The sequence below is a fragment of the Quercus lobata genome, chromosome 2, assembly GCF_001633185.2.
Source record: "Quercus lobata isolate SW786 chromosome 2, ValleyOak3.0 Primary Assembly, whole genome shotgun sequence".
Lineage (NCBI taxonomy): Eukaryota > Viridiplantae > Streptophyta > Magnoliopsida > Fagales > Fagaceae > Quercus > Quercus lobata.
Genome location: NC_044905.1, coordinates 100,959,328 through 100,975,916, shown reverse-complemented (window position 1 = coordinate 100,975,916; position 16,589 = coordinate 100,959,328). Strand labels below are relative to the sequence as shown.

General features: G+C 34.0%; 1 protein-coding gene across 1 annotated transcript; it reads left to right on the top strand.

The window, feature by feature from the left end:
* Nucleotides 1-3,792: 3,792 nt before the first annotated feature.
* On the top strand, nucleotides 3,793-5,244 carry LOC115964260 (transcription factor WER-like). Its single transcript, XM_031083612.1, has 3 exons — nucleotides 3,793-4,044; nucleotides 4,173-4,302; nucleotides 4,778-5,244. The coding sequence occupies exons 1-3, from the start codon at nucleotides 3,927-3,929 to the stop codon at nucleotides 5,178-5,180; spliced, it is 651 nt and encodes a 216-aa protein (XP_030939472.1). The 5' UTR covers nucleotides 3,793-3,926; the 3' UTR covers nucleotides 5,181-5,244.
* Nucleotides 5,245-16,589: the final 11,345 nt, after the last annotated feature.

The following is a 16,589-nucleotide window of genomic DNA, read 5'->3' as shown; positions in this document are numbered from 1 at the left end:
AAAAAATCCTGTCTCGACTACGGTAATTTTTGGAAGCCAAGGGCGGCTGGCGCTAATCACGTGCCTTGCGTCCGCAAATGACTTCTAAACAGGAGGGTACCCTAGTATTTTGTGAGCTGCTCGAACTTGACCATCTCCGTCATTTACAAAAACTGCCGCTTGTAAAACAGTCTCCAAGTCCGCCCGGTTGACTAAGTGAAAATGCCGTTGGTAAGCGTGTTGATCTACAAAAAGAAAAACACGCATGCATGGTTAGTTACCAAACAACATCATATTAAAATGGCGTTAAGGCTCATCGCCATTCCGTTCCCAATACCCCACCTGGTTCTCCTTCTACTATGGGGCACGGATTGCCATCGTACCATTCACCAGAGACGATAAGAAAATCCTTGTTTAATCCCTTGTTGGAGTCAGGGAGGCATTGGATTAATCGAACCCTTTCGTCCCTTGACTTCATGTAAAAGATTTTTCCCTTTAACTTTTGGAGATTATAGCACCAGTTCACATCATGGTGGGTTAGTCTTAACCCCATCTTCTCGTTTAAAGCATCCACGCAACCCAGAATCCTAAAAACGTTGCCGGCGCACTGGGTGGGGGCTAATCGGAAGTGCCTGAGGTAACCCCTCGTTACCGGCCCCATAGGGATTCTCATACCCCCCTCTACAAATGCGAGGACGGGAATTACCACCGCGCCCGTTTCCCTCTTATAATGCCACTCCCCCATCTTACAATACTTCAGACTCACGTTGGGAGGAATCCTATAATCGACGATAAACTTATTCATTGCCTCTTCAGTATCTACTAATTTCCTCAGTCTCAATTTAGCCATCTCTACGATTTACTAAACAAGACCAACCCGTGACGGGAGAAGAAAGGGAATCAACGAAAAACAAACCCAGAAAAGAAAAAGCACGAGTTAATGGAGGTAGGGAACTTACATAAAAGAGGAAAGGCGCTTCGGATAGGCTTTTTGTGCTGGAGATAGATTTGAATTTGGACGAAAATTCAGATGAACCCAGAATATACGCGCTAGAACTCTTAGGTGCAAAACTGAAGAGACTAATCCGTTCCAAAAAATCTCTTATACTTTCTAGGGTAACTGCACAAATTTTCCCACCCATAAAGACCAAGGGATCATAACCGTTCAATCTTCATCATACCGTAGAACGTGGGAAACACAAAGCCGCCCGTATTTAATGAGGCCACGTTTCGCCTTCCAAGGGCTCTAGGAACGTATTTAGGGCAGATAAAAAGTCTCGGGAACCAATAGGTGACAAGGATGGACAGGCATTGGCAGGTGTGTGATGTCATCAAAACCCTCCTATCCGTCCGAGGAGTCGGATAGCAGGATTTTGAGGGGCTATTGTAGGGCCGAGAAACTTATGATCCGGCCCACGCTCTATCCGGGCTCAGGGCCCGTGCCGAGGAGGTAGTGTGCCAAGGACGAGTGATCAAAGGCCGAGGGATTAAGGGGAACAGCTGAGGACGACCCTGTCCTCGGCACTCCAAGACTTTGATGAGAAGAGCAACGCCTTAGTAAAAGCCATCCCCAAATAATCCCCTGAAGGGGATGTGAGTGGAATAGGGCCCACATGGAGGGCCGGTGCAAGATAGGTTCAAGGAAAATACGTCCCCTCCGCATTAAATGCACCGGCCAACGTCCTGATCATGTTAATGAGAAAAGACGTTTGGACGGTGTAACTTCAATCCTCGCGACTAAACAGAAAAGTAAGAGGGGACAGCTGATGGGACAGGTACAGAAGTAAGCACCTGCCTGACCAACAAGTGGAGGGCTAGGATCAACCAAGAAGGACTATATAATGTAAAAGTTAGTGCGCCAAAGGGGGGCTAAGAAAAATGGCCAAAAACCAAAGCCTCCCAGCCCGCCTCCAGGAGAAAGATTCCTAAGGCGAAGACGACTTAACCATGTATGGATATCACGTAAAACTCACCGTTTGACGACCAAGGCCTAGCCTTTCAAACCCACGCTCTACAAATGATATTGTTTGGGCCTTTTTACGTGCGAACCCAACACCGTTACGGTTCGTTACGAATCGTATCCTTACAATCATAACAATGTCCCTTTCAACGAATAATATCATAGCATCCATAAAAATCTCATATACCATTTTGTTGCAAAGGTTAGTTTTAATAATATTTATAGTTGACAATGCTTGCTCCGTACATAGTTTCTCTCTCTTTTGTCTTGGTTAGGTTGCTTAGCCACTTAGGATATTTTGTGTGCCTTTGATGTGAACGTCTACTAATGGGTAAGGGCAAAATTATTTTGTGTGCAATTTTTTATAGGGTTGACAAGTTGTTTATTTTGGATAAAATTGATTAATTAAGCTTAATTTTTTTTAGCTTTACAATTGATAATTTTTGTTGTTGTTTTATTTTTATTTTTATTTTTTTTCAAATTTTAGATCTATAAATTTTTTTATGGCCTTTAAAAGGATTAATAATATTATTAAAGGGAGGAGGCATTGACCCCAATGCTAATGAATAGATCCGTCCATATACATGGTCCCCTAAATTCTTCAATACATATATATATATATATATATGATGTTCTATGTCTTACAAATACTATCTGGCTTCCTCCATTACTATGACAACATATTAAATTGTCCCCCAATCTAATTCAGATCATTTATAAGTATATAATATTAACAACAGAAATTGGGCCATGCCAATTTATAAATTACGTAATCTCTAGGAATCTAACAAGTCCTTGATATATATGTAGGATTTGCGATGGAAATTGATTATTCCTAAGAATTCTTGAAAGTTTGGTTGTTTATTGGACAAAATGCCATAGAATCCCTCAAACATCGCAAGTCTCATGAATTATAAGAATTAAGGGTCTGTTTGGTACATGTGTTTAAACCTATATTTTCAGTTTTTAAATAACATTACACATATTTCTACACAATTTTCACCCACACGTATTTTCAAAAAATACAAACAACGTTATTAGAACAATATTACTAAACGGCCCCCTAATTTCTATCTCTCTACAATGAAGATTCTCTTGATGTGATACTCAAATTCAATCGTTCACTTTTATTATTAATGTTCAAATGTATTTTTGTCAATTAAAAAAATATAGGCTGTATTTTTTATCCAAATAAGATATTTAATAATGTTCAAATGTATTTTTTTTTTCAATTTAAAAAATATACATGGTGGTTAAATTATGAATTATTTAATTACTAAAGTCTCTGATGGTTGTATAAAAGATCTGGGGTTCAATCCCCGACTACATCAAAAACTAATTGGTGTCTTAGTCTGATGATAAAAGAGCTATCATCAGGAGCGGACGCCATAGGTTGAAACTCTCTCAAAAATAACACATTAGATTAACTTAAACATCAAAATTTTTACTTTTTATATATAGACTATAGTGTATTTGTCTAAAAATATAAACTCAAATTCAAAGTATATCCAAAGTCCAAACAACATGTCAATTCTCATGAATTCAAATTAATTTAAACTCTCAAGATTTGAAAATTTCAAAACCTTAATATTTCCTAGTGTGTTAAGTCGGAATTCAAGATGAGAATTGTCAAATTTATGTACAATTAAATAGTCAATTTATCAACCCAAAAAAAAAACTAGTCAATTGATACAAGTAAGTTTTTGTTTAAAATTATCACTGTAGGCCTCAAATTATTAAGTTGACCCCATTCCCTACTCCCAAACAAGCCTTAAATATTCAAATAAAGGAAATGATAATTTTCAAAACATAATGTAAGTATGTAACTATATATACACCTCCACAGGTGAATGCAACTCCAAAACACCCAAGTCCAACTATAGGACTTTAAAAGCCACCTCTCTCTCTCTCTCTCTCTTAAAGTTCTCTCTGTTTCTTTCTCTCTCTCTCTATCAAAGTTCTCTCAAAGTTCTACTTTGCAACGAGAATGGAATCTAAGAATGAACACAAAAAAGGGCCTTGGACAGTGGAGGAGGACAGAATCTTAATGGATCACATAAGGGTGCATGGAAAAGGGAAGTGGAACCGCATAGCTAAAACGACAGGTATATATATATATATATATATATATTTGTAGTTTTATTTCCATAATAGGAAAGTGTTGGAAACACTTGAAGATCTAGGTCTATTTGTTACTTCATTTGTTTTTTAAAAAAACAAAAATCTGGTGCAGGTTTGAAGAGGTGTGGCAAAAGTTGCAGATTAAGATGGATTAACTATCTAAGTCCTGGTGTAAAGCGAGGTGATTTCTCTGAGGAAGAAGAAGACCTCATTATTCGGCTTCACAACCTCCTTGGAAACAGGTATGTATATACATGCATTTTTCTCTTTACAAGTCGATCAGTTTTATCGACATCTTTGAAAAAAAAAAATTCCTTGCTATTATTTGTATATATTCACCATTATTTTTCATAAAACAATCAAATTAAGTTCAATTGAATAGAATGGTATTGCTATAGTTTTTATCCTATGCTTTCCACAAGATTATGATATATAAAATGTCATCAAGACGTACTTTTTATGGTAGCTTGAGCTTTATCATCAACAATCCTAGTCGTAATGAAAGTACTTTGTCCTTCAATGCTTACTTTTCTACATATAATTTTGTCTTTTCCCTCCCTGATTTTGCTGGGTGGCTGTAGCTATATATAGCAATTAGTACCACCTAAACTAATTGAGAGATTTGATTTGGAACTATTTTATGTTCAGGTTTAAAATCATTTCAGAAGTTTGTCTTGACCTTTACCAATTAAAACTGAGAAATTTTATTATCTTTAGGTGGTCTTTGATTGCTGGGCGAGTACCTGGGAGAACTGACAATCAAGTTAAGAACCATTGGAACACTCATTTGTGCAAGAAGCTTGGGATAAAGAAAGGGAAAACCAAAGTCGGTTCTTCTTTACAGTCACTTTCTAAAAAAATGGGAAACAATCCCACTAGTGTTCCCTCAAAACTTAATTTTGAGCCACCTTCTAATTGTAATAGTGCAACTGAAGCCAAAACTGCAGCTAAAGATGACTCTCAAAGCATGTGTAGGTTTGCAAGCACACAAGAAGCCACAACAGAGGATAACAATGAGAGTTCGTTTTGGCTTTCTAAGGATGATCTAAATTTACTTACTCCTTTCTTACTGGAGCCTCTAAATAGTTATTCTCTTGATTTTGTTTGGGATTGTTTGTAGCTAAACTCTATTCAATGTAGTCTCAATAACTCCTCAATAATTGATATCTGCCCTTTTTTATTTATTGTCATATAATTTGTATATATCTGCTATCTGTAAAAGATAATTAATAGAATAAAAAATTACTAGGCTATAAAACATATGTGGAAAAACCTGGATGCATATATGTCTACTTAGATTTTACTTAACTGTTATAGCAATAATATTCTCCCTAGCTAACTAAATAATGGAGACTCTAGGGGCTACCTATATATATATACTAGAACATGCAATGAATTAATGAAGGTCATTTTTGGTCCCCCTTGGCTGATTTTGAAAATAAATTTGTAAAATTGTATTTAATTTTGTTGGCCTTTTGTTGAGAGGACCTGTGTTGTTTTGGATCCATCCTTCTCAAATATTCTTGGCCTCAGAAGCCAAAGTAACCCTTAAGAGCATAAAATTTTGTTGAGTGCTACTTAATCTCAACTCAATCGTGATATGTACCTAATCTTGGGGTAATTATTTCATGGAGCAACTTCATAACCACTCCATGAAATACCTATCTAGAACTTTGTAAGATGTCAGCTAAGCTGTAACCAATTTTGTTTTTCTAAGGTTACCTTGGACTAAGGAAAAGCAAAGGGACTTTTCATGCTTTGTAAGAATTCATTAGTTTTTCATTATTAGAATTATTCTGGAGAAATGACCTAAGTATTGTTTTACAATCTGTTGGCTGCACAACATTGGCAAGTAAACACCGGAAATTAGTGTGCATTTGTAACAGCTATTTCTTTTAGTTTATTTGTTTATATACAACTTTTAAAATCTTTTTTTATAAATATTAACTGTATTATTTTTAACAACTAAAATCTCATGTCATGCTCAAGGTGAAATATAGCTAATGGAAAGCTAGAGAACCAAGGACCATTATTACTGAAAGGAAATAGAACATGTACGGAATTTTGCAGCTTGGCCCTTCAATTTTTGTCCTTGGTTTGATCTAAAATTGACTAGCTAAAATACTGAATCTCCTGAAAAGGGTCTGTACTGAATCTAATTATGAATTTTTTTTTTAATGTAGGAAAATATGGCTGGACTAGCTAGCTATATCATGTTTCCTTTGCCACATTGATTGGCCATAAAGCTGGAAGATTCTTTCTATTTTGTTAAAGACAATGAGAAAGCGAGAAATTTTGAGAGATATATGATGAAAATGTTTATTACAACCTAGGTAAAAGTTTGAATTTTGTTTGGGGAGTACTAAAGCTATGTCAATTCAATAGTACCAGTCCCAGTAGAGTACCTTATGCAGTAGAACTTCAGAATCTCAAATTATATATGATTTTCAACAATGACTCTTAATACTATATGTTCTGTTTCTTTCTCCTAAAAAGACTGTTAAATTACCCGGAAATTTTCAGACAATAAAACAAGACTGTAGAATATTTGTTGTCATAACTCATAACATAGAAGAAAATGAAAATTTGAACTTTGTATCTAACATATATACATCTTCTAACTAGCCTAATTATTTTTCTTATTTTCATACATTCATCGTTAATTTCTCTACTAGCAATGATTATTTAAAAGGGGTGTGGGTAAAAGACAAGCAAATCAATGTGGGTGGAATCACTTGTCTTAATCCAGAATAGTTCCGAGCTACCATAACTACAGCAAGAGGTCTTGGGAGGCCCATGAAGGGCATGTTAAGAAAACCTGGGCTTTGACCTTGTCAATTGTCATTCACGCTACAGCAGCAAGCAACCACAATTTGAAAATAAAGTAGTTGGATGTTAGCTAGCTTGTGCCCCCACAAATTATTATCCCCATGAATTATGTATAGGTACTTTTCTTCATCTGTCACCTCTATCTTCTCCAGTTGTTTGGGTTACCTTTCAAAAACACACTCTCAATTCACAGGAGATCTAGGCTAAAACATGCGTTTTGCTATTAATTGCCAAGTAATTCGACTGACACATTTTGGTATTTTTATTAGAGATATTTAGAGTTTAAATCCCACATTTCTCGACTTTTAATTATAAAAAATAAAATTTAATAAAAATAAAAGTAAATTATATCGCACCATATTATCAAATTGAAAATGTCTAAACAATAAGACAAACTAAGGATGTAAAAGTAAATTATGAAATTTAAATTTTAAATTTAAATTCTCTAAAATTAGGCATGGATCTGATAAATTGCTGAATGTCTCAAAGTTTAAACTATTTGAAAATAGTATTTCAATCATTTAACCATAATTTCAATACTCATAAAATGAAAATGGATATCATTATTTATATCAAAGGAGTTATATCCTTTCAAAAGGCACAAATGGAGAGTCACTTTGATTGACTTTACACAACTCAAAACAGCCAATTTTTTTTTTTTTTTTTTTCAAAGAAAAGAGATTCTTAAAATTTTACACATAGCAGTCTTGTACTTCCATCAATGCTAAGATTCCTTCAATTTAATATGAAACCATAAGGCAGTATGTCCAAATTTTAGATATAACTTAGTATATAAATTAGATAAAATAAAAATAAAAAAGAACACAAAAGAAAATGGTTTTCAATAATAATAAAAAATTAAGTGTGTTCAGATATATTGAAAAATAATAATAATTAATGCATAAATGCAAAAACGAAAAATAAAAGCTTGTTATATTTATAGTGTTGGAAATATTACATGAAACAATTTTCTTTCATGATTCTATAAAAAAGAGAAGAAAAAAATATGTGAACAAATTAATGTGTGACTAATTAAGACATATAAATTAAAACTCAAACCATACAATTGCATTATGAAACTCAAAAATGATCAAGGATAGTGTTTGATATTACATTCATAAGACAGATTTCACCTCTCACACTATTTTCTTAGAGGTGTTTTGAGTTTCATGGATGTTTTCATCCTAGAAAACAATGAATATATAACAACACGCAAAAGAGGCACAAGCAATCTCCACGTACAACGAACAAACCCATATTTCTCTTTGGAGACTCTAATGCATGAATGCCAAAAAATCATTGAACAAACCCATATTTCTCTTTGGAGACTCTAATGCATGAATGCAAAAAAGTCATTGAATGAAATGAGGGCCCCCTATTTAATGACATACTTGCACTAATTCAACAAATATATTGGTTGCTCATACATATAGGATAAACAGTAATACTTATTAGAACACACACAAAAATAGTAATAATAGTATTTTAAACCGGGTTTATAATACATAAAAGAGGAAGGAGCTCAGGGACAACATAGACAAAATGGCCTTATGCCCTTTTCACCCAAATTATATAGCCTTATGCCCCCCTTTCCAAACTAATTAGGGAAATGTTCTTCTTTTGTAACTCGATTTTCTCAAAATCGAGTTTAAAAAAAAAAAATTCTGGAGCCCTGTAGTGACGTTACAAAATGCCACTATAGGTCCTTAAAAACGTCACTATAGGGTTTAACTCAATTTTGAGAAAGTCAAGTTTCAAAAGAGGGACATTTCCCTAATTAGTTTGAGAATGGGGCATAAAGCTATATAATTTGGGTGAAAAGTATATAAGGCAATTTTGTCCGGGACAACATACCAAATCTAGGAGTGCTTCTTAGCATTCCTTTTGTGACAATCTAACAAACAAACTCCAAAATGGCAGCCATATTTTTCTATTAATGCTCTCCTGCAAAAATGCAAGCACTTTATGGTGTCATCATATTCTGGGTCCAACTGACTTTTTGGCAGCTCCAAGCATATTCGAAAACCTCGTGTAAGACAATTTCCATATTCTATACCGCTTTTCTTCACACAAAGCTCATGTTGTTTGTCAATGCAATTACGCAAATCCAGATTAGCAAAATAAAGTTTCGATAGATGAGAAAATGGAATTGGAACTGAAGAGAGATGGAATGAGGTAGAGGTATGATCGGCAGCTTGCACTTCAATTAAAATTAGAATAACCAACACCATCATCCCCAAAAAAATCTCTCATAAGTTTTCTATCCATTGATTTTCTCCCACTTAAAAAATATTCTTATTTTGAAGTTATATTGAAAATGATAATTAAGGTTTCAACTCTTGTACCTAATTATATACAATTGGGCAATTAGATACCTTTGAAATAAAAACAATTTAATCTATAAATTGATCTGTTCTTAAATTTTTTTTTTTTTTTTTTTTTGGTTCAAATAAGTGTTGTTTAAGAATTGTGAGTTGTTGGAAGTATGAGCAATTTAAGTTAAGTAGCTTATAGTTTACGGAGCGTCTTTTTGGCTAGGGTCACAAGGTTTCAAAATTATTTTTTTATATTACCATTTACCTTTTCACAAAGTCCTTGTATGCTCGTAAGAGTTCAATAAGGTTCAAATGAACAGTATAGGATGGATTAACCAATAATAAAAATAAATTAAATCAAAGAACTCTTTTTTGAAGGTTTTAAAAGAACATAATTGTTTACAAGGTGTGATAAACAAGTCATATATGAGTATATGGAGTCAAATCATCCTATTATTCAATTATGAAAAGACAAAATATTGGTCAAACTTAGACCTTCAATACCTTATCTGGTTCTTAAGATGATTAGCTTTAATCTAATTGATCGACCCACACGACTCAAAATTATTAGTTCAATAATTTTCCATGTATTCTTACTAATATAACATTTATAAGAAATATATATGTGATAAATGTAATTAGTATGCTAGACTACTAATTAACTCACTCTTGTCTTGTCAAGAATCTCGTAGCTCAACTGGTTGACACCTATTAGTGTTTTCACAAATATATTTGAAGTTCAAATCCACCCTCCCCATTTTAACTATCAAATTTAGAAAATAAAACTCACTCTTGCTTTTCCAATTGTAACTAATTATTGACTAACTTTCCTAATCTAATTGAGCCCTTCCCTTCTCATCAATTTAAGTTATTTTGGTTGGTAACATTCATGTATAATAAACTGGCAGATATATCATTTTAAAAAAAAATTATTTATTTCTTGTCCATGAAATAAAATAGTTAAAACTAACATCTTCCTAGAACTAAACTTCAGTTCTACTATTCTTTCTCATGCACTAGCAATGCTTATTGGCAAAATCCTAGGGGGTGACCGATGTCGAAATGGAGGGAGTCCATGAGTCCCTCTTGAAGGAAGGACTATCAACCAATCCACACTTGCTGCCATTTGGACATGTTATCGGAAAAGCAAGTGGTGATATTTTAAGCCATACAATGGATCACTAAGACAAATCTTTTAATAGCAAAACGATTGGCTTTTTATTATGCTTATTGTATTATTTCTGAACAAACATGGATCATGGATGGGTTACCCAGTGTGGATTGGTTTAATGGTTGATATATATATAGCTAAAAATTACAAATTACTCACTCTATCTTGGTCTAAAATTCAATCAAGTCCTTCAACTTTAACTTCATTCAATTCAGCCCTATAAGTTTTAACTTAGTTCAATTAAGTCCTTCCATCACTTTTTGTCAAAAAAGTGCTGATAGACACCCAAAAATGACACAGTTGAAAATAGATACCTTTGAAATAAAAACAATTTAATCTATATAAATTGATTTGTTCTTAAAAAAAATAAATAAATAAATAAATAAAACTGTCCAAATAAGTGTTGTCTAAGAATTGTGACTTGTTGGAAGTATGAGCAATTTTAAGTTAAGTAGCTTATTGTTTATATGGTGTCTTTTAGCTTCATTTTTTTTTTTTTTTTGTTAAAAGAAGTAGTGTATTTTAGCTAGGATCGCAAAGTTTCATAACAATTTTTTTGTTAATGATTACCTAAGGATGGATGAATCAATAATAAAAATAAATTAAATCAAAGTAAATTAAATGAATTAAAATAGAAACTGTGGGGGACAATTAATCAATAATTATTAAAACCGTGTTAACTGGGCTTGTAGCCCCATCCGAGGACGTTAAACCATCAGAGGAGGCCCACGTAAGGTTATAATAAGGGGAACCAAATGAAAAGAAGAGTAGATATCACATGAGATGGGTCAAGTATTCGTCCGATGACAAAATCCTTCTCGGCAATATGTGTCTGAGGGCGACCTGAACGCCGTATCGTCACAAACACACTTCGAAACTACATTACCACTAAAGGTGGGACATTGGTCCAAGGGTAAGAAAGGAAAGATAAACAAATATCTTTAACAACTATTGCCTCCGCATTAATTGCCTCTCAACCAACTCTCTGACCGCATTAATGTGGAGGTGATGCCTGAACAGTGATGAAGCAGCCTTACAGCTGTTGGTTGAAGGTTCCAGGAAGTATTGGATGGGACAGGAAGAAATCCCCTAAATCCAACCTACACATGTGTGGTGAAGATGACACCAAGAGGGCAGTATATAACATGGAAGAATGCATTGAAAGAAAGAATCGGAACTTTGATACAATAGACTTCTGGAAGAAAATTATATGAAACGAAATAACATGCTTGGTCCTAAGGAGGAATTCGATAATCTTGTCTGTATCATATCATCTTGAATCGTTAAGTTTAATCGTTTTTCTACTAAGATAAATCTAGTTCTTCTACCCATGCTCTATAAATTTATTGTTTGGGCCGTTAACGTTTAAGCCCAATTCGGTTTTGGGATCAATACAATTTCAGCCCCTACAGAAACCATTGACAATTCAATTGGTGGGGGCAATGACACATTTGTGTTAATTACAGTTACAGGGTTGTTTCTTCCTTTATTGCTAGTGGGGATCTTATATTTGCACTTCGCTGCATCTGTGAGTAGAAAAACTATTGAAAAAACGGCAAATTTATTTTGTTCTGCTCATATTGGCTTTAGAGGCATTGATATGTGCATGTTATTCGGCCATCAATTTTGAGTAAAGAAAAAACAATGGAAAAGTCTTATATATGTAATCCTTTGGGCATACAGTCCCTCTCCTTTGATCTTCCTCTTAGGTCTTTAAAACATTTCAAGCCATGCCTTCTCCAAGAATCATATTCTTTCTTTGGCTGTGTTGTTATAATAGTGTTCTAACGTGTGAAGTTTTATGTTCAAGGGTTTTTAGTCTTGATACTATATGACCCATTGGCAATAATAACATAGAATCTGTGTCCACATCTTGCATGAATGCCCCTTTGCTAAGTATTTTTTGTAGGAAATTGGGTACACCCCTGAATTGTTAGAGTTCTTTCACATTACCACTCGTTGAATGGATCCATTTCAACTCTTTGTCAATAAGTCCAGCAACAATGGGTTTGCCTTTGAACATTTTATTTCCCATGGGTCTGTGGCAACTTTGGCTGCACTGGAATGCATATGTTTATCGTAGTGATGTTGAAGATTCAAATGCTCATCAACAATGCATTAAAAAAGGATCATAATTTTTTGATGTTGCCTTTAACCAAAAATTCAATGCTGTGAACACAAGGACCCATATAATTTTGTGTAAAATTATATTTAATTCTTTAGCTTCTAAATTTGATTGTATTGGTTTTGAATGGCTACTTGCTATGGATCCTAAATTTTGGGTTTTTTTTCAATTGGGAATTAGTGACTTGAAAAAAAAAATTAACTCTTTAATTTCTTGTCCTTATCACGTTTAGTCATGAGAAATTTTTGGTGAAGCATTTCTGGTGAAGCTGACTTCTAGATGCACTAATTGATAAGAAAGTGTTCGTGGTTATCCACATTAAAATATTAGGTTCATCCAACAACGCTCATGATAACCACAAGAAGGATATAGTGACCCTCAATGTAAATAGATTGTCGCCATTGGCCTGAGACTGTAATCCAAGTCAAAAATACTCAACAAAATATGGAAAAGAAAATTTCTTTCAAATTGTGATGATACTTTTATACTGAGGCCAATGGACAAAATCAACTCGATCAAGTTAAAACGAATGACTTTTGAATGAAGAAAAAGTGTTGATTCAATTCTTAAGTAAAGCAGTTAGATTGATTTTTTTTTTTTTTTTAAGTAAGGTCCCTTTATTGTAGTTACAAATTTCCAAAAGAGTTGAAACTTGCGACATACTAATTAATAAGTAAATTTTTAACAAAAAAAAAAAAAAATGGTTCAATTGGCAATTAATTGCATGAATACGTGAAGAGTTGCTACCCAGATGTCACAATACAATGTAATCATCAATATTAATAGTACGTATGAATGAGAATATTGTTCAAAAAGGGTGATATTATGACCACCTTTAAAAAAATTTCATAATTTTATGAATAAGGAATAGAATTAGGCTCATATAAATAATTTCTTGTGACATATTCAACTTTTTTTTAGAATGACATTGGTTGAATGTCTAATATAATATGAAACACAAAAATAAGATCCATGTTGGTTCTCCCTATTTTAGGAACTATGAAAGTGCGAAGTAGTAAGCATAACACTTTATGGACAAAATTTCTTCCCTTTTTTTTCCATGACTTCATTTTCTACAAAAGCACGAAGGACGGAAGGAGTAACCTTAATACTTTTTGGACAAATTTCCTTCTTCTTTTTTTAAGTCCAAATTGGTATTTGTAATTTTTACCCTATTGATACCACAATCTAATTCCAAAAAAAAAGGGTTATTTCATTCCAAATTGCAAAAACGCTAAAGTTTTTTTTATTAAAATTATCCCATGAAGCCTTGAGAGCCAAGGTCTGTCCCAAAGGCCCAATGGGCAATAATATTATTAAGCCCAAAAATGGATTTTGCTTATCTTTTTTTTGGTAAACTAGGAATATATTAAGAGCCCCTAACCGGGAAAAGAAGTTGGCAAACAAAGTCTCTCATAATACATACCAATACTATCGTAAAACACAAACATTGAGATGTCCATAGGCGGATTATCAAAAATTACAAAATCAAGTTAGTCGAAAGGCCCTTTCCTAGCTAATGCATCGGCGCACTTATTGGCTTCACAGTAACAGTGAGTCAGCTTAACCTGAGGGATGCAACTAGCGAGCGTCCCGCAATCCACAATAAGGGAAGAAAGGTTAAGATTAGATATATTGCCATTATTAATCTAGTCAACCACAACCTTAGCATCTATTTCAATCTCCACAACAGGAATGTTAAGAGATAGGCACAAAGCTAAGCCATCCCTAAGGGCCCAAAGTTCAGACTCCACACTAGTAGCCACTCCAATATTGCAGGTGAATCCCTTAACCCAACCTCCATGAGCATCTCGGATCAACCCTCCTCCTCCAGCTTAGCCCGAGTTGTCCAAAGACGAGCCACCTGTATTTAATTTAGCCCATCCCGAGCTCGGCCTTGACCAGCACACTCTCTTAACCTCCTTAGTCACCGCTCTACCTTGTTTCCCAGCACAGAACATGTACTCAATAGCGGCATGGACAATAAAGATCCTGTTACGGTCAGACCACACTACGAGAGCCCCTCCTACATGTAGGAGAGTTACCGGAGAGCTGAGGGATGCTCACGACCCCATGTCTATCTAGGAAGACACAGAAAACCTCTAGCTTTCGGAAGGAGTTACCAACCTTAGGCTAGTCACACCACGACTTGGTTATCGTCTATGTTGAACGGACACGGACATGGACACGGAGATACAGTAATTTTTGAAAAATAAGGACACGACACGGCGGTTAAATAATTAATTAAATTTTATATTTAGGCATATTTTTTAATATTTTTAGACATAAAATACGTTTATGTCTAGAATTTAAATTATATAAGAACTACAAATAAGTAAACTAACACCCAAAGTAGTACAATAATGCACATAAAATCTTCAAGCATTTTCAATATTCATTTTAGTAAAATCACCTACAATATTTAACTTTAATAAATAAATAAAACTATAGTAGGACACACAAAAACAAATTTATAAGTTATAACTAATATAAAAAATAAAAGGACAGAGGGCACCCACAGGCCACAGCAGCAGTTAAAAAAAAAAAAAAACAAAATCAAAACACATTATAAATAAGTGAGTAACAGTACATTCACCAATATTAATATCGGAAAAAAAAAAAAAAAAACAGAGAGAGAACAAAGAAGAGAATCAAGAGATTAGTCCGCGCCAAGAGAGAGAGAGAGATCGGAAGGGACAGAGGACAGAGGGCACGACGCCAACGTCGGAGCTCGCCAATCGGCCCGATCTAACTCCGACAAGGGACAAAGGGCAGAGGCAGCGACAGAGGGAGGGTGGGTTGAGAAGAACTTGAGATGTGGTTTCAACTTTCAGTCTAAGATACTATAAACTTGCTTTATTATTTTAGGATTATCACAAAATCAATGGTATTGGTAAGTCCACCAGTCAAAATCTATGATTTTTTTTTTTTCACTGCTGGCATTTCGAACGCATCGGAACCACGCCGGCGCTGTGTCGAAGAAGCGAAAAAAAAAAAAAAAAAAAAAAAAAAAAAAAAAAAAAAAAAAGGACACCGCCGGACACCAGAATCTAGCACGTCATCCTCAAATGCGGACACGACGCCAAAATTGGAGTGTCCGTGCAACCTAGGTTATTGTCAGGCGGGGTAAGAGCATGGAGGTTAACCCATAGGCTAACACTCGACATAACACATTACATGGATTTTGTTTTTCATAAACATTGAATGACATTATGACAGTCCATGATACACCAGTTTTTGTCCTGGTAGCATAAATTATTAACATTAGGCATCTTTAACCAAACTTTGTCGTTTATTGTATATCAATAATATAGGTTCTATCAATCAAATATATATATATAAATATATATATATAGGTTATATCAAAAATAATAATAATAATAATAATATAGGGGTATACTTGGTTCAGATTTAGGCGGGTTGAAGGAAAAAAATTAACAAATCTACCACTGGCAAGGTAGAAAAAGTCCAAACCACTGCCAACTCACCAAATTACAAAATGGCAAATCGGTAGAAAATTTGGGTGGTTTCAACTCGGTGGTTGAGCAAGTTAAGTCAAGTTAGCTTTAGTAATGTATTGTATACTAAACTTCAAATTTTATTTTATCATTTACAAATAAATTTAAAAAAAAAAATACTTCCTCTAAATCCTATAAATTATTGAAGAATTTACAACAAAAATATAAACTACTAAAAAAAATCATAGGAAGTGTCCACTTTCTAATAAATTAAAGTACACACATTTTATGATATGAGTAGTTTCTAACTTTTTCTTACAAAAAAAAACTTAAGCATACTCGCGTCACTATACATGCTTACAATACAAATATATTGGAAAAGTATCAAATTGTTAATCTATATATATACAAAAGAGTTGGGTCAAGTCTTGACCTTTTAAAAAAACTTAGTCCGTTATCAAACCTCATCCGATACTTTAAAAATTTTATAAAAAAAAAAAAATTTGGGAAAGTTTTTAAAAATTTGTGAAGTGAAAATACTTTAATAATTGAATCCGTCCAATTCTCTTAGAAAATAAATACCATATTATAAGTGGACGGTTCTAAGCGGAATGAAACGTGAGTTTTAAGA